This window comes from Ursus arctos, unplaced genomic scaffold (assembly GCF_023065955.2).
Source record: "Ursus arctos isolate Adak ecotype North America unplaced genomic scaffold, UrsArc2.0 scaffold_21, whole genome shotgun sequence".
NCBI classification, from domain to species: Eukaryota; Metazoa; Chordata; class Mammalia; order Carnivora; family Ursidae; genus Ursus; species Ursus arctos.
The window spans coordinates 18069032-18096757 of record NW_026622886.1 but is presented as its reverse complement, the minus strand read 5'-3'; the positions used below and the strand labels follow the sequence as shown (position 1 = coordinate 18096757).

General features: G+C 44.4%; 1 protein-coding gene across 1 annotated transcript; it reads right to left on the bottom strand.

Annotated features, from left to right (window-relative positions):
• HAL (histidine ammonia-lyase) lies at positions 1 to 26867 on the bottom strand. The gene is made up of 20 exons (XM_026499854.4): positions 26151 to 26867; positions 25484 to 25544; positions 25350 to 25377; positions 24945 to 25019; positions 24780 to 24852; positions 24605 to 24671; positions 24268 to 24305; positions 23534 to 23659; positions 19562 to 19701; positions 17819 to 17866; positions 17026 to 17173; positions 15953 to 16048; positions 15805 to 15863; positions 14826 to 14906; positions 12167 to 12232; positions 11924 to 12089; positions 9358 to 9492; positions 5432 to 5540; positions 5263 to 5332; positions 1 to 2180 (listed from the first exon to the last, which is right to left on the bottom strand). Exons 1-20 carry the CDS (start codon positions 26395 to 26397, stop codon positions 2040 to 2042), a joined length of 1974 nt encoding a protein of 657 aa, XP_026355639.1. The 5' UTR covers positions 26398 to 26867; the 3' UTR covers positions 1 to 2039.
• Positions 26868 to 27726: the final 859 nt, after the last annotated feature.

Genomic DNA, 27726 nt, shown 5'->3' with positions numbered 1-27726 from the left:
TGAGATAATGAGAAGATTTAATAAAACGATAATAATCCAGTGACCAGATACAAAGATGAGACTCAAATTTAAAGTAGTAATGAAAGGTGTCTTGATTTTTTCAGGTTGTATGTTTGATTTTATGTACGTGGTAGATCGTTACAGTAATGGACCGCAAGTCACATGCCATCGAGTATTACTCTCCCAGACTGACTTGGGCTGGAGAGGGTGACTTGCTTTGGCCAACAGGACATTAGCAAGGGTGGCATTGTAGCCCTAATGCTTTGGGGCTTGCCCTCTGGCTGCCCTGAGACAGCAGGGGAAGAAGCCCTGGTGAGCCTGCTGGGAGGAAACTGTGATGCCTCTAATCCTTGCTGCTACTCCGTGGGAAAGAGAAAGGCCACCGAATCAACCACACTCCCTAAAGACACATGGCGGTGCGCTAACACTCATTGACTAAACCTTTCCGAAACTTGATTAACTGCAGCTAGAAAGCCTTTCCCTAAAGAGGCGCTAAACTTCGTTATAAAAATCAAAGAATTATAAGAATATTGTGACAACATAAGACAACTGAGACGTAGTTTATTCCACGTTTACCTTGACGTTCCCTTGAAGCAGGTGATAATCCATTGTTCACAGAGCTGTCTCAAAGACTCAATTGCAAAGTGCCCTGGAAGACCACAGCGGCCTGTGGGGATCCAGCACTCCCCAGACTGGAGTGAAGAGCAGCCATTAGACCGCTGGGTTTACTGGTTTGACTGGGGTTCGTGACTAAGCACGAAGAAAACTCATTCGTGCCTGTTGACATTTTACAAAGGACAGCACCCAGAGCCGCCTTTCAGCAAACGGGCTCCTCAGCAGATTCCCAGCTGCCAAACTGCTGTAGGCAGCACTTTCACTTCAGTGTCCACCTTTTCCTGGGGACAGGGTGCCATCTAAAGAGTGACACCCTACTGTGAAATATACCGTGGGGCCCATTTTAGGCTGGAATCGGGTAGGCAGGCTGGCAAGTGTGTTTGTTCTTTCCTTGGCCTACTGTAGTTGTGAGAGCCCTGGTCCCAGGCTCCTGCACCTGGAGTGCCTTGCACGCCTTCACACACGTAGGTGCAAAGTCACAGAGCTTCACCTTGGGAAGCTAAGAGGTCATCTGACCTATCTTTCATCCAGATGATTATACTTAAGCCTTCCCAGCTTCCCAGTCCTTTGTCTTTTTTTGAGGAGATAAAACAGACTGGGTAACACATCCCAGGGCCCCGTCGACCTCTGTCAATTGTTCCTCCTTTTAATGATTACCATTATAGAGAAGGGGTTGGTTACCTTTGAATATAAGATTCCTTCTTTGTGGGACAGGAGGCTTCTTAAAGCAGGGTTGTTATAGGACTGTGAATAAAGTACTAACACATAGTAAGAAGGTAATAATACTAACCTCCAACTCCAGCTTAAGCATCTGAGATTTTTTTTTTAGATGAATAGTGATACTTGATAAATATCCATAAGGGCCACTCCAATAGCAAGCCTTTACACAAAACCTCTTGTTGACCTATTGACTATATTATGATGCAATTAATAGAAGAAAGAAGCTTCAGGACAAATTATGACTTTAAAATAAGTTGTTGATCAAGGCGTCATAAGGAACATCCATCATATTGTGGTATAATTCAATCAGCCTAAGTTATCTAGTGGAGAGCTTGTCAAATCATAAAAAAAAAAAAGAAGAAGAAAAAGAGGTTCATAAAAGTCTAATGTTTTAAAGTCTAATGGAAAAGAATATCATCAATCTGCTTCAAAATTTGAGTTCAAATAATGTTAAGTGGCCTGCTGATATTGTTAAGGAAGAAAGAAAACTCCTATAATCTGAAACCAGCTTCTGTGTCTCAAACCAGGTCAACAAGAACACAGTGCTAGAGCGAGCGACTATAATGCTGTCCCAGCCTAAGAAAGGAGGTGTTAGAAGAACTGAACAATTGATCTACTTAGGAAAGTGCTCAGGTCTCTTCTTCAGCGTAAGACTGCTTGCTGTTCAACCAAGCACCCTCCGATCTGCTCCTCTATGACAAAGATTAAAGATCCCCGGACTCTGGGATTTTGATGGATTTCTTATGTAGAAATTCCAGTGAAAATGCTGTTGGAGAAACAGGTCTGGATTCTGGAATATGTTCCATTCTGTATTTTTCGATATATGGTGCAGCTACCTCCCAAACCTGAGAAGGATAAAACAGAGTCAGAATGTTGACATTGTTCTCACATGCTAACCATCAGCTTCATCTGATCAAAACGTCTAGAGCCGACCAGGCGCGTCGCAGCTGTTGGCTTGCTTTCATTATAAGCCATTTGACACACGATCTGTGTCAATTAGTCTTTGATTGCATTCACAGCTTTTAAAATACAAAGTCCAAAACCTTTCTAAAGTTACCCGGGAGGTTTTCAGCTGCTTACTCTTCGGAAGCAAAACGAGCCAACACATCAGCAAAACCTGGACAATTCAATGTGGACAGAATTAAGGAAAGTTGCTCAAGGGTATGAATGTGTGTTTTCTAAAACAAGCTTCGAACGGGGCAGTGGATTTCCTCGTTTGCTGCATCTCCACGGCACATGTGCTCTACTCCTTACACTCTTTTTAAAATTTTTTAAAATTTTATTTACTTATTTTTGCAGGAGAGAGAGAGAGAGAGGGAGCACATGAGCTGGGGGGAGGGGCAGAGGGAGAAGCAGCCTCCCCACTGAGCAGGGAGCCTGATGCGGGACTCGATTCCAGGGCTCCAGGGATCATGACCCTAGCCGAAGGCAGCGGCTTAACCAGCTGAGCCAGGCAGGTGCTCTATTCCTTACGCTCTTGCTGCTCCCAGTGCGAGCTGTGGGCCAGCAGCACCGGCATCCCCTGGACCCAGACGCCCAAGAGATTCACAGGACAGTTTGAGACGCAGCACTTTGGATCCTTGTTTACTCTGTAGCTCCATCCAGCAGCCTAATCTCTTTCAAGCCTCACGTTTTCTCAAGCTAAGGTCCTGTTTTTGATTTACAGCTGCTTTGTAATCAGCTTGGGGCTAACCACCAAGGAGCATCTCCTATTCTTTTGTATTACCTTAGAACATGTATCCTTGCAACGGCTAACTTCCTCGGAAAGATCCCTGCACCTCCAGGGTCACTGCAGCGTTATTTACAAACAGCCAGGACAGGGCCGCCACCTACGTGTCCACCAATGGCCGCACAGCGGTGCTCCGGCCGGGCTTAGGAGTTAACTTGAGTCAAGGTAACACACTTCTTGCTTGCTGACGTAAGGTCCTTGATCTGGAACAGTATTAACTGACTTTCTTTGAGATTTGCAGACCTCTGGCCTTGGGGCAATGAAGGACTAGAACTTTCCCAGGCCACAGAGGCCAGCAAGGCTGCTGGAAGCCGTCTTGGCTTTCTGACTAGCCCAGCAAACTTGATCAAAATGTTTTTCTATTTTAAGGTCACACATGTAAATGACTTTCCTGACCCTCCCTTTGCGCGTCTGTAGCTCTTGCCCTCCTCTGCCGAAAGAACAGAACACTCTTGTGCCACCTCTGGGTACCAAGGGACCAGACCTCCTTGCTCAACTGACCCCCACCCCTAGACACCAAAAAACTAGAACTTCTTGCACAACCGCCAAGCACCAAGATAACTCTGTAGCTGACATCATCGAGTCCGCATGCAGGCGAGAAATGTCACAGACCACTGTGCTCCCTTCACTGATTAAAGCCCTTTAAATATCCCTGGGCCAAGCAGAAACCTGGGAGTGGGCTTTGGGACAAGAGTCTGCCTTCTCCCCAGGTGGCTGGACTCCCGAATAGAGCTCATATTCCTTTCCCATCAAAACTCATCTCTTGAATATTGGCCTTTCAAGGGATGGGCAGCCGAATTTGGGTTTCAGTAACAGATGAATGGATAAAGACAATGCGGGTGTGTGTGTGTGTGTGTGTGTGTGTGTGTGTGTGTTATTCAGCCATAAAAAAGAAGGAACTCTTGGCATTTCTGACAACCTGAATGGACTGTGAGGGCAGTATGCTGAGTGAAATGAGTCAGAGAAAGACAGATACTGTACGATCTGTATGATACGTGGAATTTAGATGGTAGCAGCAGCAACAGAGCTCAGAGAACAGACCCATGGCCGCCAGAGGTGGGGGGAGAGGGTGAGGGATATGGGTAAAGGGGCTCAAAAGGTACAAACCTCCAGTTTTAAAATAAATAAGTCCTGGGGATAGAATATGCAACAGGGTGGCCAGAGTTAATAAGACTGTATTGGATATTTGGAAGTTACTAAGAGTGCAGATCTTAAAAGTTCTCAACACAAGAAGAAAGAAAGTGTAACTATGCACAGTGACAGATGGTAACCAGGCTTACTGTGGTGATCGTTTTGCACGATACACAGATAACAAATCATTCTGTTGTACTCCTGAAACAAATATAATGTTATCTGTCAGGTATATTTTAATTAATAAAAAAGGCTACCTCTCCCACGCCTCTCTACGAGCACCAAAGTTGGCAGCACTCGAGGGGGTCTCCCCTCACAGGGTGTAGGGCACAACTTAGAAATGAGAGGTGTGACTATCAAAGGGCAAAGTCATTCCCCAAGAGCAGAGCAATGGTTCCAGGGGAAATCAAGAAATTCTAGAGAACATGATACCCCCAAATTACAACAAAAGGCTCAAAGAACTTTAAAAAATATATTTAAAAAATAAGTCAGCCTATGAGGCATCTGTCCCTGTTGGATAAATTTATACTCACTGAAGCCAGAGGAAATAAGTAAGAGAACCCGTATCTCACCCAGGGTGATGGGCCAGGACACACGACAGCACTAGACAGACCCACAGACCTTTGAAGTAAAACCCTGGGATTTTGTTTTGTCTTCAGGTCTGTTTAGTCATTGGACCAGTTGGAGGTGGTGGTGATAGCATCACAGAAAGAGAAAGCACTTTTGAACAAAAGAGAATATTCTTGGTGAAGGGGATCAATGAACCTTCCATCTCATTTTCTCCTCATGAATACCTGCCCCAAATTCCATTCACAGTCATTTCAGTTTCTAATCACTAGATAGTCAATGTTTAGACGTAACATAGGACACTGAAGAGTTTATCAAATAGCTTTTTAGTTACCTTGGAAGTTGAGTTCCTTTTTGTTCATTTCCAAGGAATAGACAGGAAACAAAAGAATAAGACAATATTTCTTCAGTCCCCACTCCCACTTTGCTTTTCCATAGTTTTTCCAAAATAAAACTTTTGCTTTTCCAAAACTAAGAAATAAGCCAAGTGGTCAACTTGCCTTCTGCTCTACGAGCAGCCTGTGTGCAGCCTCAATGTCGGGAGCCATGAAGCGATCTTTTATCCAGGGCCTACAGAGAAAGCACATCAAACCATCAGCCAAACATTAACTGCTGCCAGGGTTCACAGTTCTGAAATGACGTCACATCCAGGGGCCTGCTGGACCTTACCTTACAACAGAGCGCACCAGGTCATAGACCTTCTCCAGAGGAGTGGTTGTTCTCAGGGGGCGTAGAAACTCTATACCCTGGCAGGCAGCAAGAAGCTCGATGGCCAGCACTAGAAGAAAGGTGGAGGGTACAGCTGTTTAAAGCTGACTTCATGCTGGGGGGATATCACTCACGTGGAAGTTGATGGCCAGCTCTCACCGACCAAGAGATGGTTGGTTCTCTGTCTATTGGTAGAATGAAGCTGCCTTGGTATTTGGTTACCATTTAAAGTTTGCTTTTCTACCCCCTTGGCTGTATCCTTAATGTTGAGAAGGGAAGTGCTATCCAGGTAAATGTCTTAGTTCTCTCCTTCTTACTTCATCTGATCAAGATGGATGACATCTGTGTCCCATTTCTACCCTGGTGTAAATGTCCATTTGTTTTTAGTCTTGCTGTTTCCCTTTGGCCTGTAATACCTGGTACATAGACTTTCATCAAAGGACTGAAGGAGCCAGTGAATGAGCAAATCAGTCTTTTGTTGCTCTGGATAATTCTATAATGTTCACTTCAAGCCTTCAAACTCAAAGGCTCCCAAGCCCACTAAAACTGAAATTGTAGAAATTGGTATCTTGCCAACTTTAGGTTTCTTGATAAAACAGTCTTTATACTTTTTTTTCCCAGTTAAGAACTCTTTTTAGATGTACCATACCGTATTATCAACTTTGAATACTGAATTCTAAATTTCCCTACATTTAGATTCCACTATTTGCCAAGAAGATAATTTAGAAGCTTCAAGTTGATCAAACCATTTAAGGGATCAACTGAAATAGAGTATTAAAAACATTTGACTTCTTATCTGAAAATTTATGATGCACACTCCAAACTCTGGTGAGTACAGACAGGTCACCGTGGGAGGAGATGAAGAAATAGAATTCATTTTGGACCTGGGAGAAACTTCACATCTTTTAGCGCAGTCCTCTCACTTTATGCTTAAGGAATTGGAAACTTCCAGAAATTGAGCTGGGGTGGACAGGGAAGACATCTGAGATGAGATCTGCAGAGCTACAAAGATGGAGTGAAGAAGTGAACCGCGTGAAGTCCTAGAAGAACAGTTTTGCAGACAGCAGGGCCAGCAAGGACACAGGAGCTGAGGTAGCGATGTGTCCTGGGCAGGAACAAGAATAACACTGTGGTTCCAGGGTAGAGAATAGAAAGGAGAGAGGTGTCAGTGAGAGCCAGAAGCCAGATCACACATGATTCTTGCAGGCTACCAGAAGGGGGCTGGATATTGTTTTGAGCACTAGGAAGTAACTGCCAAATTTTCAGCAGGAACATGGTGTGGTCAAAATTACATTTTAAGAACCTCAACCTGGTTATCGTATGTGGTGACTGGAGAAGGACTAGTGAAAACAAGGAGACCAGTCAAAAGGAGATGATGGAGCCTTGATGTGGTGTCTTTTGATGGTAAGGCTGATTTGCTGATGAACTGGATAGAAGATCTGAGAACCGACAAGGGTGACTCCTTAAGCTTTTGGCCAAGCAAACATTAGGACATTAGGAATACACCATGGTAGGCAGATACTAATAATAAGTGTTGGTGAGGATGTGGAAAAATCAGAACTCTCAAACACTGCTGGTAAGAACGTGGTGCAGCCACTTTGGAACACGGTCTGGCAGTTCATCAAAAAGATGGATGTAAGTTACCATATGACCCAGCAATTCCACTCTAGAGAGATGAAAACGTATGTCTGCACAAAAACTTGTACACAAATGTCCATAGCAGCAGTGTTCATATTAGCCAAAAGGTGGACAAAGCCCAAACATCCCTCGCCCATTGAATGGATAAACAAAGTGCGGCACAGCCATACGATGGAACGTTATGTGGCCATAAAACAGGAATGAAATGCGGACACATGGACACATGCTACTGCATGGACGAACGGTGAGCACAGTATGCTGCCTGGAAGAAGCCAGTTACAAAAGACCATATATTGTATGACGTTTATATGAAATGTCCAGAATAGGCAAATCCATAGAGAGAGAAAGTACACCAATGGGTGCCTAAGCCTGGGGCAGGGTGGGGTAGGGAGAATGGGAGAGTGGTAGGCAAAGGGTACAAGGTTTCTTTTGGGGATGAAAAGGTTCTAAAATTGATTTGTGGTAGTGATTGCACAACTCTGCGAATATACTAATGACAACTGAAGTATACAATTTAAATGGGAGATTGTATGGTATGTGAATTATATCTCAAGAATAAGAGCACTTAATTCTCCCACGTTTATTTTAAAATACCTTAATCTTTATCTGCTGTTTGCCTTCTGCTGTTTTGGTTGCCCACAGTCAACCACGGCCTGGAAGCAGGTGAGCCTCCTCAGAAAGTCGGGAGGAGCCTAACGCTACGTCACAATGGCGGCATCGTTCCCCTCACTTCACTCGCCCGGCAGGCACTCTGTCGTCCCACATGGTCACAAGAAGGGTGAGTAAAGTATGCTAATGTATTTCGAGAGAGTGCACATTCATATAACTTATATTTCAATATATTGTTATAATTGCTCTATTTGATTATTTTTGTTAATCTCTTACCGTCTTACTGTGCCTGATTTATAAATTAAACTGTATCATAGGTATGTATGTACAGGAAAAAACATTGTCTACATAGGGCTTGGTACTACCGTCGGTGTCAGGCATCCACTGGGGCTCTTGGAACATTCCCACCCCCTCCCCGGCCCTCCATAAGGGGGAATTACTGTAGTGATATTCTTTTGTCATCAACGGCTTCTGATACAGTGGCAAAAACTTAGTAGCTTAGTTAACAACGCCTAAAGGAGGGCAATTTGTCTTTAAAAAAACAAAGCAAGCAGTAATTAAGAAGGCAGGGAGAGGCTGGCCTAACACAGCTCCACCCTAGAAACTACTGAAAGATGTGGATCTGAAGCTTGTTAAGTGTTCCACAGAAATGCAGGCGACAGAGCTAACATGCAGATAACATGTTAAAACTAACACCACAAGGAGGCTAACAGGTAAATCCAGAATGTCAGTCTCTAACAGAGGGTTGACCTGTTTGTTTTTTTTTTTTTAATTAGTCAATGGCAAGAAGAAAAAAAAGGGAGAGGGAACTGTTCTAGATGAAAAGAAACTTAAAACTTTGCCAAATGCGGGGCGCCTGGGTAGCGCAGTCCTTAAGCGTCTGCCTTCGGCTCAGGGCGTGATCCCGGCGTTATGGGATCGAGCCCCACATCAGGCTCCTCCACTATGAGCCTGCTTCTTCCTCTCCCACTCCCCCTGCTTGTGTTCCCTCTCTCGCTGGCTGTCTCTATCTCTGTCGAATAAATAAATAAAATCTTAAAAAAAAAGAAAACGACTTTGCCAAATGTAAACTGCGGGCCTTGAGTCCAGATTTGAACAAACCCACTATGCGGGCATTGAGATGGTTGGGAAATAGTACGCGCTCAACGGCGCTAGCAAGCCTTACTGCTGATTTTTGTTGGATATGCTAACGGCATCGTGGTGGATAAAAAAGCATTCACATTTAAGGGATAAAGTATGCAGGAAGAAAATAATGTGATGGGATTTGTGTGAAAATAACTTGAGAAAAGTCAAGGCAAAAATGAGGCAAATGTGTGGTGAGTCAGAGTACAGGAGGGTTCATGGTACTAATTTCTCCGCTTTTGAATGTTTTCAATTGTTTAAAAAATTAAGCCAACCAGTGAACCTGCTTAGACAGCAGGTATGGTTCTTAATTTTCAGCAAGCTTCAGAATCACCTGGAAGGCTTGTTAAACCCAGGTCGTTCTGCTTTCTTCCCTAGTTTCTGATTTAGCTGGGCTGGGGCCAGACCTAAGAACCTGCCCTTCTAACAAGTTCCAGGTGACGCCACTGCTGCTGGCAGGGGTCACAGCGGTAGTCGTTTATCAGGGAGGCTCGCCATCCCAGCCTGGCTGGGTTTACCTTGTTCCACATGCTCGATGACCCGAAGGGCCTTCCTTGCTGCCCATCCTCCCATGGAGACGTGGTCCTCCGTGGCAGCGCTGGTGGAGAGAGAGTCCACAGACGAGGGGTGGCACAGAGCCTTGTTCTCAGAAACTGCAAGAGGCCGGTGCAAGGTAAGCATGCTGCTAACGGGAGAAATTGCCATGTTGGCTTCCCGATGTGCTCAATAGCGTGGAGTATTCTCTCCAGGAGCTCTTGGCTGTTATCGAAGTGCCAGATGGTCCAAAATTATTTTGGGAAAAGGAAGCAGGTTGGGTTTGTATCAAATTGAAAAGGAGGGAATAGTGAGTTTTGAGGTAAGACCAGATAGGAACCCTATTACAAAGGCCAGTCGAAAACACTGGAAGCGTTTAGCATGCCAGGGAGACTAGGGAAAAAAGACATGATGGACTTTTCCAAGTGCTCGAGAACAATGGAATTGTGTCACCAGAGGAGGTATTAGAATTCAGGGTGGTATTTGGGGATGGAGACCGGGCCCACAGATCTTGAGCAAGGAGATTTCATAGCTTAGATGGTCCAGTGATGACAGAAGTGCCTGGGTGTAAGGAAGGGCTCCAAGACTGCTGGACATAGGGAGGTGGAGGAAATTCTAGAGATGGCCTCGATCAAACTTTATTGTGCATATGAGTCACTCCATCTTGTCAATATGCAAATATCGAGTTTCGAGTGGGGCCTGAGATTATACTGTTCTAACAAATTCTCTGGGGATGGCTGGATTCTTGGCTCGAGGACAACACATTAAGTATGGAAGACCTAGATTCCAGAACTCCTCCCTGGCTCCAGAAGCCACGGGAGAGATTTCTCCCCTAGAGTTTTGCTCCCGAGAGTGGCTGGGTGAGGCTTCAATTGTTCTCTACGCTATAAGGGATCCTGAGATAATCTAGCATTGTAGACCAGGTGGTCGGCTTGTCCTGGTCCACACAGAACTTTCCAGGTTACAAACACTGCAAGTCCCAGGTCCTGGGACCCTAAACCTGCTTATATGGATACATAGTCTGTGGTGAGGCTCGTTCCGAAAGAAAGTTACATGTCCCCGAAAAAGAAAATTACCCGTTTTATTATAACGAAAGCAAGCTGAACAACTTCAATAGGCAGTTTAGGGAAAGCCAAAAGCATCAAATGAAGCTTTCCAAAGTCCCTAACGTTTTCTAGATCAGTTACCACGACCTCCCTATGTTAGCGTGAGAAGTCGTTACCCCTCAAAGCAGTATTTTAATAAGGAGGTAAGCAAGGAGTTAGAAGATACTGGATAGAGGACACAATGAATTCAGAGATTCCTTTGGGTTGTGTTGAGTTTTTGTATGAGGCTTCAGTGAGGAAGGGGTTAGTAGTTTTAATAGCAACTAATATTTATTTAGTGCTTACAACATGGCGAGGCACAGTTCTAAGGCTTTATATGCATTAATTCATTTAATCCTCCAATTATCCCCATTAGATAAATTTATCACCCCCATTTTACAGAGGAGTAAACTGAGGGTAAGAGGATTAAGAAACTGGCTCCATATCACACTCCTGATAAATGGCAGAGTCGGAATCTGGACTGAGTCTATGCTCCTAATTAAGCACATGCCCTCCTGCCTGTTGGGTAGGTTTGCCTGAAAAAATACAGAATGCTCAGTTAACTTGAAATTTCAGAAAAAAACGTATATTTTTTTAGTACAAGTATGTCCTAAATAACTCAAATTTAACATCCTGCATTTCTATTTGTAAAATTTGCCAACCATATTTTAGGGTTAAGGACTGATTTTAAATGAGATCCACATTAATTGAAGCAAGAGTACAGATTTGAGGACAAACATGCCTGGGTTTGAATTCAATTCTACTTACTAGTTGTCCGGTGTTGGGTGAGCCACCTAGCTTCTCAGACCTTCGGGTATTCATCTGTACAATGGAGGTAATAACAGTACACGCCTCGTGGTATTGTTGTGACCATTAAGCGAGCACATAGAAATGAAGTCCTTAGCATGTCCTTTGTACCAGACCCTGTTCTGATGTGTTACTCACAGTTTTGAGTCAGAAATCAGCTACACTGAAGCTCGGTTTTCATGGACAGCATCTTCGTAGAAGCATGTTTGCATATTGTAATCATCTCTATGTTCTTAGTGGTTGGGGTAGCTAATGGAATGTACCCAAAGCTTAATCATTCAGGTCAGTTCAAGTTTCACCATTATTGTAGATGTCTTTGTCTTCTTCCTTCTGATAGTCCTCAAGTTGAGATTAGGGAAAAAGCTACAATGATGAAGCTCCTATGTGCTATCAAATTGCTTCCTACAGAGAAATTGTGGAAACCTCATCATTTACAAACTCATTAGCGTATTATTATGTCTCTGTCGCTTTAAGTTTTATTTAGTTTTTTTTTTTCTAAAAAATGTTAGAGTCCCCTTCCGCATTTCTATCAAGACAGGTAGAATGCAAATGAGGTGGGGAAAAAGATCTCATTCAAGGACAAAATTGGACACTTTCAGAAGAAATGCACAGGCTTGTGTTCTGGGGAACGGGCAGTATTCTTGGGCTGTTTTCTTACCGAGCGCTGCTGCGGTGCAATGTGCAATCATGAACCCAGAGTTCAGACCACCTTCAGCCACCAGGAAGGGAGGCAGCTCGCTGAGGGAGGGGTTACAGAGCCTTTCAATTCTTCTTTCACTAATCGCAGCAAGTTCATGGACTCCAATGGCCAAATAGTCTAGGGCCTAGGAAGAGTGTCTCAATTCAGTTGGCTTAAATTGGAATATGCTTTCAGGGTCAGGAGCAATTCTAAAAAGCTTACTTTGGCTGGGTATTCACCATGGAAGTTTCCTCCAGAAATAGTCTCTCCCCTGCTGGCAAAAACCATCTTGCAAAACAGGTTAAGGCTAATTTTTAACACTCATAGCCCTTGTACAAATACAGGTGGAGGGAAGGAGAGTCTTTCTATAAGTAAGCAGTTGTTGACATAAAGGAACACGAAAACAAAACAAGACAAATACCCAAAACCTTAAAGATGGATCATGTACACCTAACTGGGGGCCAAGGAAGCATGGAACATGAAATGCGTTTGGGTTTTTTTCTGAAATTAGAGATTCTCAAGCACCATAGCTATCGTAATCTAGTGGTTAGTACTTTCCCTCAAAAAGTTTACATCTGAAACTAAGAACAGTGACCAGGACACCAGTTCTGTTTCTTCAGGGGGCAGTGTGAGGTTGAGCTTGGTAGAAGAGTTTGCTGAATGGAAGCCTTTGCTGATGAGCAACCACCAAATTGTCTGGAACAATCAATTCTGGGAAGATTTTCAAACTCTCTACTCAGTGATCCTGCAGCAGCATCCATAGCAAATGGTGGCCAATAGGCTGTTGCAAACCCATCTAAGTAGGAGCAACTTAGGCTCAGTGCGTATTAATGCCTTCAAGGATCGTTCCATTCTATCATAAACTTCACTTAAACCAACAGGCCCCCAGACAAGGGCAGTAACAGACCCTTCTTGTAGATTCCAAAGAGCTGATCTACACCTACTGGACTAGAGAGTATTTATTATCTATCAACTAGGAATTCACTCTGTGCGAGAAAGGTTCCGACTTCCAAGGAGCTGGAGATGCATGTATTACATAACTTCATCAAGTTGGGAGTTACCCTTTTCTGTACTTACAACCATGAGCCTATTAGGCCCAGCGCTGGCTCTTCTCCACGAACCCACGCCCAGTCACAGGCCCTAGTCTTCTCTCCATTCTCTGAGTCCTTATAGCAAGTAATCTCTGCACCTATTAGAACTTAAGCTTGTTCAGCTGTTCTCCAGTTGTTCATATTTGTTTGTTGGCTATCAGATTATAGCATTTAGAGCTCAGCTCCCATAACCTCTAGCAACTGTGTAGTAGATGCTCTATTTCTACAACAGAAAAATTGGGAAGAATATTCTTTCAATTAAAACCAGTATTGCGGGAGAACTTCCAAATATTACCTTATTGGAAATTCATCAATAATTAAGAATCTTTAATTGAGAAAGGGAATAACTTCGGGCTGAAATTTTTGCTGGGGCACGTGGTGGGAGAAGAATTTAGTAAGGAATTATCCCTCTCCCATATCTACTAATTTAATGGTAATTCTTTGTTTTTACTCTATAAGAGACCCTTTCAAGTCTAAATGATGGGGGCGCCTGTGTGGCCTAGTCAGTTTAGCGCCTGCCTTTAGCTCAGGTCATGATCTCAGGGTCAGGACTGAGCCCCCGGTTGGGGCTCCCTGCTCGGTGGGGAGTCTGCTTCTTCCTCTCCCTCTGCCCCCTCACCGCTCATGCTCTTTCTCTCTCACACACACTCTGTCTGTCTCTCTCCTCTCTTAAATAAAAAGAAGTCTAAATTATGTAAGTGGAGAATGGATATCTCTCCTCTACAAGAACTGATAGACGAGACAAGACTTACACTGACTTCATGAAAGCTCTACTCCATTTTGGGGATGGGGGGTGGAGCGGTGTTGAGGTGAGTGAGTTGAGAATTATTTAGTGTGGGTCTGACCTAACTGTAAAACAACCTGACACTGAGGACATGAAACACACATCCTGAAGTAAGCTTGTCAGAGAAACCACACTGGAAAGGTCCTGTGAGAAATCTTACACAGCTGCTGTGAAACCTGTCTGCTAACCTCAGCTAGGAATGGCCTCCAGGGTTGTGAACTCAGCACTTTCTCCAGTGTTAAGAACTGAGGTAGATGTGGGATAGGAAAAATATATTCCTAAGGGCTTGGGTGGTCTTCAAAGGCAGTGCTGAGTATCTCTGTGAAGACTTTGCCAGTGTGACTCCTGACTGATCACGTCGCCATCTGGAGGGAACCATACCATCAAAAAACATTCCAAGGCAGAAATAAGATAGCTCTATGAAACCCACACCAGGAAGGAAAGAAGGGCTCCATCTTTGAGAAATGGAAGTATTCTTACGATTCTTTGTAAAATCTGGAAACCCTGATTGGAGTAAAGTCCATGTTGAAAACAAAAACTTGAGACGAGGAAAGCTGTAGCTCTTTGAGCAATATTTTGGTAAGTGTTTACAAGTTGCCTTCTGTTTAAAATGTCACTAGAACCAGGAATAATGCATAAATGCCCACCTACCCGGGGTCCCCACAATCACATCTGTGACCATCCTCTATCAGCAATCTCAGCACTGGGTTTTAGGGCAAACATTTTCAAGAACCCTCTCAGCCAGTGCTGGAAAGATGTCCTTCAGCCTTTTATGGGTCCATTTGGAAAGCACGACATGTTAGACACTGAAGGGAAATTAGGTGCACAGCCCTGCCTCTGTCACTTACCAGCTCTGATCTAGAGAAAATCACTTAACCTCTGCTTAGGTGCTTAGTCTGTGAAATGGAGTGAGAAACGGAGATGTCACACAAGATGATCGCTTCAGCGGATCTGAAATTCCCGGCTGGAATTCAACAATGCAGTTTAGTAAGCAGTCAAAAGATACAGGGTTATCTGTTGCGCTGTTGAGTTCTGTGGTAATGATGTTCTTCACAAACGCTATCGTGTCATTCGCCACACCGTGGACCTAAAATACAAGATCAAGTGAGTGAATGCGTTGGAAACACAGACAACGGCGTCTGTCACACAGAGTCTGATGTTCGTATTAGAACAGCAAGGATGTTATTAGAATGGCAAGGAAGCAAGTTTTAAACTGGGATTTATTTGTGTTACAGGGTAATTTAGCAATTCTTTCCCATGGATACTTCAATCAACTCGCTGGAATGGAACTTGCTGAGTCAAGGGAAATGGAAGTATTTACTCTAGGGAGGACTCTTTATTACACTCTAGACTAGAATCTGGCACAAAATGAAATATTGTTTCACTCTTGAGAAGCATATTAATCTCTCATCCAACTAATTGCCAGCGATGACACCATTAATTAATACACCAGCGAGCTGAAACATCTGCACTGCCTCACGCCTCCTGCCAACTCAGGTCTTCCGTGTTTTTTTATCTAAAGTTGAGCCTCACGGATCTATTTGTGATGGTTTATATCTGCTTATTAAATGCAGGTAAGGTACAATCATGATGTGCACTTGACTTATGATTGGCCTTTCCTGTGACCCTCTCTGTCAGGCTGGTTCTTATGGATCTAGAAGGGAGAACCAGTACTATTCCATTAACTGGTTAGGATGACGTTGTTACTAAGAATTTTTAAAAGTTACATCACTAAACCAACACAGCATGTTGTCTCTGTAGAAGAGAATTGAGCAAAGCAATTCAAAAGGAAACAAACAGCTTATCATAGAGAACAGAAACTCTACAATAACTGGACAAATGGAAGTATGAGATGCATAATTTTTAAAAGAGGAAGTAAAGAAATTTGGATTATAATTGACCATTACATGACTTTTGAACACTTTCCTCTTTTTCTGTTTCCCCCCTTAATTGGAAAAAAGGAAAGATATCTGTTGTCCGTTTACCTGTGGACAGCAGCGCAAGGTGTATGCATCCTGAACGCGATCACAGAACCTGTGACTCTCTGTGGAAGGGGATGGCGAGGGACACGTGATCAATTTTTAACACAAAACGCAACACCAGATAGGCTCACTCACATAAACACGCCCAGACCTGCTATTTCAGATGGGTGGTGATCTGAGTCCAAGAGCGACCGAAACCGAAAAGCCACTTCAATTTGCCCACGGTGCGGGCGGACTGCATGAATGTCTAGAATTGATGAAGGAGAAGAAGTCTGAGTAATTCCTATATGAGAATGAACTACCATCAATGATTCAGGACCATTAACGGTGCTGACACAGCCCTCAGAAGTCCCAGAGGTTCTTACCAGCACTCACAGTTAGAAACTTAACTCCAAAAGCAAGATTTTCCTCATCGACCATATTTTTTTCTACTTTAAATATCCGAGTACAAACGAAGTGTTGAGCCCACTGGGAATTCAACTCAAGACCCTGGGCCTACCCTAAAAAGATTTGGGCTGATAATGGAAGGGAGCTCCCTAGTGGCCAATTTTTTTTTAAAAGATTTTATTTATTTATTCGACAGAGATAGAGACAGCCAGCGAGAGAGGGAACACAAGCAGGGGGAGTGGGAGAGGAAGAAGCAGGCTCATAGCGGAGGAGCCTGATGTGGGGCTCGATCCCATAACACCGGGATCACGCCCTGAGCCGAAGGCAGACGCTTAACCGCTGTGCTACCCAGGCACCCCCTTAGTGGCCAATTTTTTGACAGTTTTCAATCATTTTCAGACAGTTTTTCTGTCCTACTACATATAATGGTAGGGAGTCTTTCAAATTCACTACTTTCCAGGTAACCTACACCCTCCACAGTTTTTCCCTCCCAATTTTCTAATGGGGACCAACTTTAATCCTACTCTAATTCTAAACCCTGTGAACAGATTCCTAAGACAGCACGCAGCTGGATGGGAGTCAGCCCTGGGTGATCCAGAATTCTGGATGAACTCTAGAGTCAGCATCTGTCTGTAAAATGTGGTCATTTCAAGGATCAAGTGTGGCATGACTTAGAGGAAGCCGGAGCAATATTGCGTATGCCACAGGCACGGGGGTATTTTCTTTTTCCCCTACCATCCACCCCTCCTCCCCACTCTCCTGTCTAAAGACCTGGACCAGCTCACCCAACCAGCTCTGGCTGACTGAATAGCAACGCAGCGGAAGAGCCATGCTGACCAGTATCGAAGGCTTTGGTGGTGCCTTTCAGCACCTCAAGGGTCAAGGCCGCCACGATGTCCGCCTGGCGCGCAATAGCACTGGCTCTCTCCACGGCTTCACAGCCCAGGGAGGTGATCATCTGTGTCCCGTTGATGAGCGCCAGGCCCTTTGGAAAGGAGGAGATAAGCCGTTTGCTGTATTTATTGTAACCCACGTATAAGCTGATTTCACATCTTTTGCTTCCATAAGAGAACAGTTAACCAGTCAGCTGAGTGACATTTATGTATGTTTTCTAAAGTGCAGGGCACTAATGCTTAGTAAGCACTGGAGGATTAAGTGCCATCCTATGCGAAATGGTTAGTATAAACCTGGCAACTGGAGACCTGTTAAGTATACCCATTCTCAAGGCAGCAATGAACCTCCAGTGTAGACTGCATATAAAATCTGTGGCTCCTAATTATGCTGCTTTCCTTTAACTGGTCATGATTGTGGACAAGACATCTGCAGACATGTCTGGTCTAAGACTCTTGGTTGAGAGCATGCTGAGGGATCTTGACTTAACAGCATCTGTTAGAGATCCTTAGAGATCCTGATTTGGAGTTTAAGTTCTTAGGTAAGAGAACCCCTAAGCCTCTGTGGAATGAAGAATCTTTTGAATGCTTGTGGAGGAATCCTTTCTTCACTGACAAACTTTTTACAAACATGAAAGCCACATTTATTTTAAGGAACCAGTGAGACTGATAATAAGACTGAAAATAGTCTATAAATAAAGACTTGTTAAAATGAGTAAATTTTCCTCGAATCTCTTTACCTCTTTCGGTTTCAAAACAACTGGCTTCAATCCATGAGCTTCCAGGACCTGCAGAATGATTAAAAATATAAAAATGGGTATCAAATACCAATTTTTAATTTCATAAGGAATCTATAAAATATCCTTAAGCCTAAAGATCTGTCTTATAAAAGATTAGACCTACGTGAATGGATTCTGTCCATCTACTCCGGTCTATGCTCTAGTTCTGTTCTTTAGTCTGAAAGCACACTTCTATTTCACGTAATTTTTATACTTAAATCAGGGGCTTTAGTTTCTACAGAAATAACCCTGAATTTTGGTTTCGAGGTCCTCTGTATTCAGCTTCCACCTTCAGTGACTGTTTTTCTCCTGCTGCTTCCTGAGCACATATGACACCTCTACTGTACCGAGGCTGAGTTCCTGACTGTCCACAAGTCTCTGCCTCCAGAGCTTGACCTTAAAAGTCCTCCACCCTTATCCTACTTATCTAAACACTGGTGGAATTATCTTCCCCTGAAATAAAAGAAGGGAAACAGTCACTATGCTAAGGTCCCTCTGGGGAGGAAGGAAGACAGAGTCAACACCATTCACTGCGTCCATTTCACAACTTTGTTGGAGTATTTGTTCCACACCAGACTGTTCCAGGTGTTGTCCTGGGTCTGGCCTCGGAAAATTGAGACAGACTGGTTCAGCGGCAATTCCAGAGTAAGAGTATGTTAAGTGCTCTGGAAAGTTGGAAGTGTGTGGGGTTTGCTGGAAAATGAGCACGTAAGATGCTAGGAGAGCACAACAGAGTGGCAAAAGGCATTTGGAGGGTAGGGAAAAGAACCAGAGGAGCAGAGAGGGAAGTTTCCCAGAGGACTTCTCAGGGGGAGGGACAGGAGTGAGTGGGGAGGAGAAGAACAAGCATGTGCCCGTCCCTCTTTCCCAGACACAGCACATTCCAGCTGTGAGGAACCTCCAGCTCCTGCAGAACCGAGGAGCAGGGATGCGACCAACAAGACTCTTAAAACCACTCTAAGTTTAGACTTGATTCTAGGGACAATGGGAAGCATTACAGGTTTTAGCCAGGACATGCTGGAATTTGCTGTGCGAAGGGCGCTGGGCAAACCATGTACACAGAGAAATAAAGATCAGGCTATAGGGAACAAAGGTGATCTGGAACCTCTACCCCCTAAGGATTATCTGTTCTCTTAACTTCTTCCTCCCCCTTGGTCCTCTGCCTCTTCACTGAGGGACCTCACAGCAATTGACCTGAGATAACACTTCACATAATTCTTTGGGCTGCTCTGATGGAATCTGGAGATGGATGAGGAAAACAGTAAAGCTTTATCAGAAACAAGCCCTTCTGATTCGCCAATGGGGTAGGAGCTCGGGGCGGGGGGTGGGGGGGAATGGAACCAGCAAGAAGTGCTGTGATTCGTGGCTCCGCACTGTGAGACCAGCAATGAAATAAATTCCCACCAGTATGTGACTCCTGGATAGATACTGGAAGAGTTTCAGTTGCAGAATAAATTGCTGGGATTAACATGGGCCACTGTACCTTTTCACCAAGATGACCACCAAGTTCAGAAGCCTGACAGTAAAGTATGGGAGCGAAGAGCCTTACCCAGTGTGACTTGTAAGCTTCAGTTTTCATCTATAAAACAGGGGTAACGGTGGCACCCTCACTGGGTGAGGATTCAGTGCTCTCAAGCATGCACATGCAGCTGGCGTCCAGCCTAGGGAAATTACTGCAGATGGAAGTTGTTATTAAAGTCTTACGTATTTAGCATCAGCCCAGCCACTCTTTGGAGACCACATCTTCCCTTCTCCAATTAGCCCAAGAGCAAGATGAGAGAGTGGAGCAAGGTCTCCACTGGCACCAACGGTTCCTTTCTCTGGAACGTAGGGCAGGCAGGAGGCTGGGAGAGAAGGAGGCACCAGTCACTTCTGGCTGTCCTCATTTTGCCCGTGAGACCAACCTCCCCCAGTAGGAGCTAGTGTCACCTTATGGGACATATACGTGGGAAAAGAGAATTCCTCAAGCACGGCTAATGCTTAAGGAACCTGGCCGAGCTGCTATTTAAAAAATGGCAGAGGGGAATAAGGGGGTTGGGCAGGAAGGGGCACCTTCCCAGTAGGAAAACCTATTTCTTGTAGCCACTTTAAGGTTAGACTGTAAAGACCAGCACTCTGAAAACTATAAAACACTGATGAAAGAAATTGAAGCCAACACAAAAAATTGCTATATTTTGTGCTCATGGAGTACAAGAATTAATATTGTTAAAATGTCCGTACTACCCAAAGCAATCAACAGGTTCAAGGCAATCCCTATCAAAATACCAATGGCATTTTTCACAGAACTAAAACAAATAATCCTAAAGTGTGTATGGAACCACAAAAAACCCCAAATAGCAACCTTGAGAAAAAAGAACAAAGCTGGAGGTATCACAATCTCAGAATTCAAAATACACTACAAAGCTGTAGTAATCAAAACAGTATGATACTGGGGGGCGCCTGGGTGGCACAGCGGTTAAGCATCTGCCTTCGGCTCAGGGCGTGATCCCGGCGTTACGGGATCGAGCCCCATATCAGGCTCTTCTGCTATGAGCCTGCTTCTTTCTCTCCCACTCCTCCTGCTTGTGTTCCCTCTCTCACTGGCTGTCTCTCTCTCTGTCCAATAAATAACTAAAATCTTAAAAAAAAAAAAACAGTATGATACTGACATAGAAACAGACACACAGATCAATGGAACAGAAGAGACAGCCTAGAAATCTATGCCTATATGGTCAACAAATCTGTGGCAAAGGAGATAAGAATATACAATGGGGAAGGTAGTCTTGTCAATGAATGGTGCTGGGAAGGCTAGACCACTTTCTCATACCATACACAAAAATTACCTCAAAATGGACTAAGGAACTAAATGTGAGACCTGAAACCCCATAATACTCCTAGAAGAAAACAGAGGCAATAATTACTGATACTGGCTTTAGCAGCATTTTTCTAAATATAGATCCTCAGGCAAGGAAAGCAAAAGTAAAAATAAGCTATTGGGACTATACCAATAGTTTTCCACAATGAAGGAAATCGTCAACACAATGAAAAGACAACTTACTGAATGTGAGAAGATGTTTGCAAATGATATGTCTGATAAGGGGTCAATATCCAAAATATATAAAGAACTTACAGAACTCAACACCAGAAAAACCAAATCCAGTTAAAAAATGGGCAGAGGACCTGAATAGACATGTTTTCAAAGAAGACATAGCGATGGTCAATGGACAAGTGAAAAGATGCTCACCGTCACTCATCACCAGGGAAACGCAAATCAAAACCACAGTGAGCTATCACCTCACACCTGGCAGAATGGCTAAAATAAAAAACTCAAGAAAAAGCGAGTGTTGGTGAGGAAGTGGAGAAAGGGAATCCTTGTACACTGTCGGCAGGAAGGCGAATTAGTGCAGCCACTGTGGAAAACAATATGGAGTCTCGGATTAAAAATAGAAATACCATATGATCCAGTAATTCCACTACTGGGTCCAAAGAAAATGAAAACACGAATTTGAAAAGATATATGCCACCTCTATGTTTACCGTAGCATTATTTACAAGAGCCAAGATATGAAAGCAACCCAAGCATCCATTGATAGAAGAATGGATAAGGAATAGGTGGTGTGTACACACACACACACACACACACACACACACACACACTGAAATATTACTCAGCTATAACAAGCAATGAGATCTTGTCGTGTGTGACAACATGGATGGACTCAGTGGGTATTATGCTAAATAAAATAAGTCAGAGAGAGATAAATACCGGGTGATTTCATTTCTATGTGGAATCTAAAACAAAAAACCCCCCAGAAACAGACTCAGAGAGAACAAGATGATGGTTGACAGAGTTGGGGGCACTGGGCAAAATGGGGGAAGGGGAGTGGGAGGGGTCCAGCCTTCCACCTATGGAATGAATAAGTCGTGAGGATGAAAGATACAGCATAGGAATTTTTTTTTTTTAAGTTTAGACTCTATCCTAAGGACAATGGAAAGCATTACAGATTTTTAACCAGGACATACTCAGATTTGCTGTGTGAAGGTGGTTGGGGGAACACTGTACATAGAAAAATAATCCAGGTCAGGCTGTAAAGGTGATTTGAAACACACATCCCCATAAAGATTATCTATTCCTTTTTCCTCCTTCTTGGTCCTCTGCCTCTTTGCATTTACTATGCATGTCCTAATCAGACCTAGAAATTTTTAGAAATTGTAGCAATCTATCTTAAAGATCAGGAACTAGCTGCTGTTCATTACAGTCTTGTTCCTAAGAACAAGTTAGTAATGACCTACACATGGAGTTACGAAACTGCCATATGGCGGAGTATGTGTAGCCATTAAAAGCTACTGGAGAAAAAAACAAAACTATTGGACAATGTTTGGAAATGTGAATATTTACATCAGAAAAGTAATATAAAATTTTCTAGAAGGATAAGGCCCACCAAAGTATTCACAGGGGTTCTCTGAGGAGGTAAGCATAGGCAACATAGTCTCTTTTTCTTTCTTTCTTTTTTTTTTTTTTTTATTCATTTTCTTTTCTTTTTTTTTTTAAGATTTTATTTATTTATTTGACAGAGGGAGACAGCCAGCGAGAGAGGGAACACAAGCAGGGGGAGTGGGAGAGGAGGAAGCAGGCTCCCAGCGGAGGAGTGTGATGCGGGGCTCGATCCCAGAATGCTGGGATCACACCCTGAGCCGAAGGCAGACGCTTAACTAAGCCGCCCAGGTGCCCCTCTTTTTCTTTTTTTTGTCCAGATTCCTAGGCACCCAGCCTGCTACCTCACCACCACTTATAAGGAGATATGTACTGTTTTGAAAGAAATTCTCAGTTACAAAAAAAAAAAAAGTCCTCTTTTCTCTAAAGTAGACTCAGACTCCTAATAGCAGTGTGCTTTCCAACTGCTAAATCATGCTTTATCGGTAGGATAAAGCAGTACCATCCACAGGCCAGCCTCCAGATCATAGTTCACCCTAGGGACTTCTCAGAACTCTAGGCACCCAGAGGTTTCCTAAGCCTGCACTGATCTTTAATGTTCCTCCTTATCTGTGAGAAGGGATAGTAGCCTCCCAAGCATTTCAGATCTTGTCTCCACGCTGGAATTTTTCTGTCCTGGAAGTAAGCTCCGAAAAACTGAACTGCATTGTATCCTGGCATGAGATGGCTTCCTGCTCCAGAAGCAAGTCTTTGATCTCTTTACATTTCTGTTCTATCTTTGCAAGAAGTTAAATTCCAGTTATTTAAGTCTGGCTATCCCACCATCTGGGGAGCATAAAGATTTCAGATTCCTAGGCACTAACCAGGACTACTGAAATGGTCTTTGGGATGGACATCCAGGAATCATTGTGTTTTCCAGATGATGTGATGCAGCTTCTCTAACCACATCTGGGCATCACTGAATTAAAAATTCTCTCCAGCTTTGAGCCCAGGGACAGACTTAAGGGGTTTGTTCCAGACTTAAAGATGCCAAATACTAAGTGAAGGGTGATGAAGAATGAGTTGAAGGCATACAGGAGTAAATGTCTCTAAACCCACCCTCAGCCCTCTGCTATCCTCCTCCTTGCCAAGGCCATTTCCATTCATCTCCATTATTTTATGCCGTCTTGTCTCTGCTGGTTCCTCACTATGCCATCAACCAAGTCTCCCTGTGGTACAGGCCCAGCCTCAATGGAGGGTCAGCCCAGAGACCCACAGTATTACCATTAAATACTTCAATAACTTGTTTGAGGGTCTCCAGGGAAATGCCACTGTATCCTTTGGCTAAGACATTGATCCTTAAAGCCAAGAGCATCCGACATCTCTCAGGGATTAGTGGTTTCCCAACACCTGCAAAACAGAATTGATGTTTTTCTCTTAGAAAATCAAAGTGTTTTCTACCTCCATCTAGCAAATCTTTCTCCAGTTCAGTCCAGTCTCCTACCATCTTTCTCTTCTTGACTCAGATAGTTGGACTGCTCTCCTTCCTGATTGTCCTGCTTCTTAAAGTTCCATCTTCTACAAAAATGGGAAGCCCCAGTTTTGCCTTTTCAGTTCTCTTTCCTAGAATGCTTCAGTGAGCCCCATCTTCCCCAACACCCTTAGAAGAGCGTCCAGCCGGATTCTTGACTGACTTCCCCATCTCACCTCATCCTGATCAACTCATTCCCTGAGTCCCAGGCTTCACTTCAGTCCCTGAATGCACCACTCTGTTGGCATGGCGGTAAACATGCTCCACCCCAACTCCATCCTTCCACCTGGCCCATTCCTGAGATTCAGCTGAAAGGTGGTCTTGTCTGATGCTTTCTCACTTCCCTTCCCCCCTGAAGCAGAACTGGCACTAGCTTTTAGAATGCACTAGCTGTTCACAGCTGTTACAGGATGCTTCACACTGTGCTGTACGTTATTCATTAAATCAAACAAGATCTAGAAGTCATTTAATGTTGGAAATGATTTACCTGAAGAATGTGAACGTACTAAGTTGACCTGGAGCTCTCTGGAAGAGAAAGGGAAAACCCCTCTCAGATACTTTGCAGTGAACGTGTCCCCTCAGCTGGGGAAATGAAGAGGAGAACAAGTGAATCTTGGGAGAGACAGAATAAGGCAGTGTGATGTGCTGGAAGAAACCAGCAAGCCTGTGTTTTCAATGCCAACAGGAGCCTTAGCCTCCTCATCTGAAAATTGGGGCAAATGTTAATTATTTCTCTTGTTGAAAGAAATCTCAAAGATGGGGACAGGTGGCATGTGAATATGCATTTGATGGGGTGAGGGGGGGTAGCAGGGAATCAGACTTACTCTAGCTTGTTGACAGGAATTACAGTTCTGGCAAATTTCCCAAAACCTGTAGTTATACCATAAACAACTAGAACAAAAACAAAACAAAACAGAAACAGATATGGTACCATTAGATACAGGCCATTTTTTAAAAAGTCAATAAAAAGAATTGTATGACACAAAGAGAAAAGGATACCAGTTTTTTCTTTCACGATGCTATCTATGACTTCCCTGGATTTTTGCACCTTCTTTTCAGCAGTTGGGGTGAGCTAGGAAAATGTTGGTCAAAGCTGAGCATGCTGAAAACTTCCAAATGCAGTGAAAAAGGTTAGAGGGCATCCTTCCCCACCTTCCCCTGTACCTTTATTTTGTAGCGTCCTTTCCCCAAGTTGACCAGATCCTCTGTGGTCAGACTGTCGCCATCTAAGGCAATGTACTGCACAAAAGAAGGGGACCTTCGTGAACTTGAGCAGCTTGGCTGCTTGACTAAGGGACTAGGGAAGCCTTGAGCAGAATTGAATTTTGACACTTGAGAGATTTTATCCCTGCTCTGAAACATTAATGTGCTAGTGAAAAAGACAGCTTGCTCAAGGGCTGAGTAGAGAAGGCTAGAAATGAGCATGATGCCTTTTCTGAACTCCATATAGCAGGATAAAGCCCTGTCCTGACTGATAGTGTTTGCTCATAAATTCTGCTGGCCCTACCCCTCCTGAAATGAGGGGGACCTAATTTTCTTTACAAAAAAAAGTGTTGGCTTGAAGCTTACCTTTTCAGGCTCCCGGTATTTGCTGTATCTGAAGCCAGGTAAAGGAAAACCCTGGGTAGTGTGAGAAAGCCCCAGCTCGGTCCCTGGCAGGAGTAGCCCCCACAGCAGACCAAACAGTCTGCAGGAAAGGATACAGGTAAACTCCTTCTGGTTGTGAGGGGATGAAGTCGGGAGACATGGCATCACCTTCTATAACTGAAACAAGAATACCAGAGAGGCTCCTTTACAGATCGCAAGGGAGAGCCGCATTTGGCATTGCTGGTCCACCAAGAAAGGGCTCTTCCACTGCCTCTCACTTCTACAGAAATGGCTGCTTTAAAACGACCTCACGAGGTTTCAAGTACTCTTAGCATCTTTGCAAAGGAGGAAAGCCAAAGGCAGAGATGCAGGTGTCGGCTGTAGGCTCCGGTTTAAACTGAAGTTCAAGATCTAATCCCTCCCCCACCCCTCATCCCCAGCTTTATTTTATCTTCAATCGGAACCCTTAGGCCTCTATTCCGCTGGCCTCCAGTCCGCTCAGTTGCTTTCGAAGGGCAGGAGGATCTTCAAAATCATGCTGTACCGGCAAAGGGATTCAGACAGGCGGTCTTGGGTTCGAATCTAACCTTTGTGGCTTACTAGGGGCACGCCTCTAGGAAAGGCAGCTGGTTTCTGGGTCTGTGGCCTTGCTGTAGCGGGGGTGGGGGTGGGAAGCCTCCCCCCTCTCCAGGCTTGTGTGCACCCGCCGCCGGCCGCACCTTCCCCGGGGTGGCGGGGGCCGCCGAGCCTCCTTCCCGGGCATGTGTGGACTCGGCCACTCACCTACTTCCACGAACTCGTTGTCCTCCAGGGCCACCTCCAGCGGGTCCTCATGGTCCAGCAGGCCCAGGCCCTTGCACCGGCGCACAAGGAAGCTCACGTCGTCCACTGAGGCGAAGCCACCATTGTCTGGCTTATTCTTGATGTACCTCCTGACGGCTTCGCGGCCCAGCCAGCCGACGGTGAGCTGCGCGTCCCGGCAGGGCACGGCCAGCCATTCTCCGCGCACGTGCACCGTGTACCTGGGCATGGCTCCGCGTCCCGAGGGGGACCCCGACACCGGCTCCTCTGTCCGTGGCAGCTACCAGGCCGGGAGAGTTTTATCTGGGAGTGACTACTAAGGTGTGGTCGGCCGGGAGGGTGGGGATGGACTTCCAAAACACACCCCCTCTCTTGCCTTTACTCATCCACACATTGGACAAATATTTATTGAGGGCTGCAGGGTGTTCCTTTGGTTTTTCACAGCTGAGCTCTGGGCAGGAGAGGGGGATGCAGGCAGGCCACGCGGTGCTACCCCGCTCACACAAAGGCCTGGCGTCTCCCATGCTGGGGGTCCCAGTGCCTGCTGGTACTTTCCTGGGGCCCTCTCCTCAGGGTCCCCGATTTCTGCTTCCCCTGGCCTCTGTGTTCTCCTCCACTGAAGGCAGCTTATAAACACCATGTTCCTGTTTTTATCTGGAATTACTCAACTGTAAAATGCACCTTCTGGTCCACTGTGACACCAGGGAGTGTGGTAATCTTCATTTTTTTGTTTATTCCACAAACATGTGTTGAGCAACTACTCCCTGCCACGGCTGAGGTTTTCTAAAGCTGTCCTCCACAAAGGGAGACTGCAAAAGTCAGAGATCATTCCCACCAGGAAAGGTCACCATCTGGATGAATGAGCTTAGGGCTTGGATGTTAAGAGCTCAGACAGCCATGGCTGGAACTCCAGCTCCACTATTTATTAGCTTTGAGCAAGTAAGTTATTAGCCTCTGTTTCTTCTTCAAAAGGGAAGAGGCAAACTGTCTCACTGCTGTATTTGCAGTATCTACTTGGGATCCAATCCTGGCTCTGCCATTTACTAGCTATGTGACCTCTGGGCAAGTTATTTGACTTCTTGGGGGTCTCAGTTTCTTCATCTCTAAGCTGGAGATAATGATAGCGCCTATTTCAAAGGACTTTAGGAAAGAGTAAGTGGTTTGCATATGTAAAGCCCTTAGCGCAGCACATGGTGCATTGGGAACATTCTGGAAGTGTTTGTGATTACTATTATTTGCACTAGAATGCTCTGTATACCTATATTGCCTTCTAAATATTCTTTCATCTTGGTACATGGATATGCCTAATCTGGTTAAGCATCTTCAACACGGTTAACTGCTCCCTGCACCCAATTCATTACCAGTAGATTAAGGGACTCTGAAAAGCATGAAAAAGGAATCAAAGAAATGTTGTAACTAAGGAGCATTTTAGTAATAAACCAGTTTCTAGAGATTTGATTATTGCAACAGAAAGATCATGATGTGTGTTTCCACTAACACTGACTTGTGTTGGAAATAGGACACAGTTGTTCACAGAAAACACCAACACCCAGAATCT

Bases quoted from the DNA above. Each gene is read 5' to 3' on its own strand.
- HAL (XM_026499854.4), bottom strand. From the start codon at position 26,397: ATGCCCAGGTACACGGTGCACGTGCGCGGAGAATGGCTGGCCGTGCCC. The intron at 24,853-24,944 runs GTACAGGGGAAG...ACATTTTCCTAG, and splicing joins AAGGACGCTACAAAATAAAG to CTCACCCCAACTGCTGAAAA. The intron at 5,541-9,357 runs GTAAACCCAGCC...CCTTTCTTCTAG, and splicing joins CATCGAGCATGTGGAACAAG to TGCTGGCCATCGAGCTTCTT.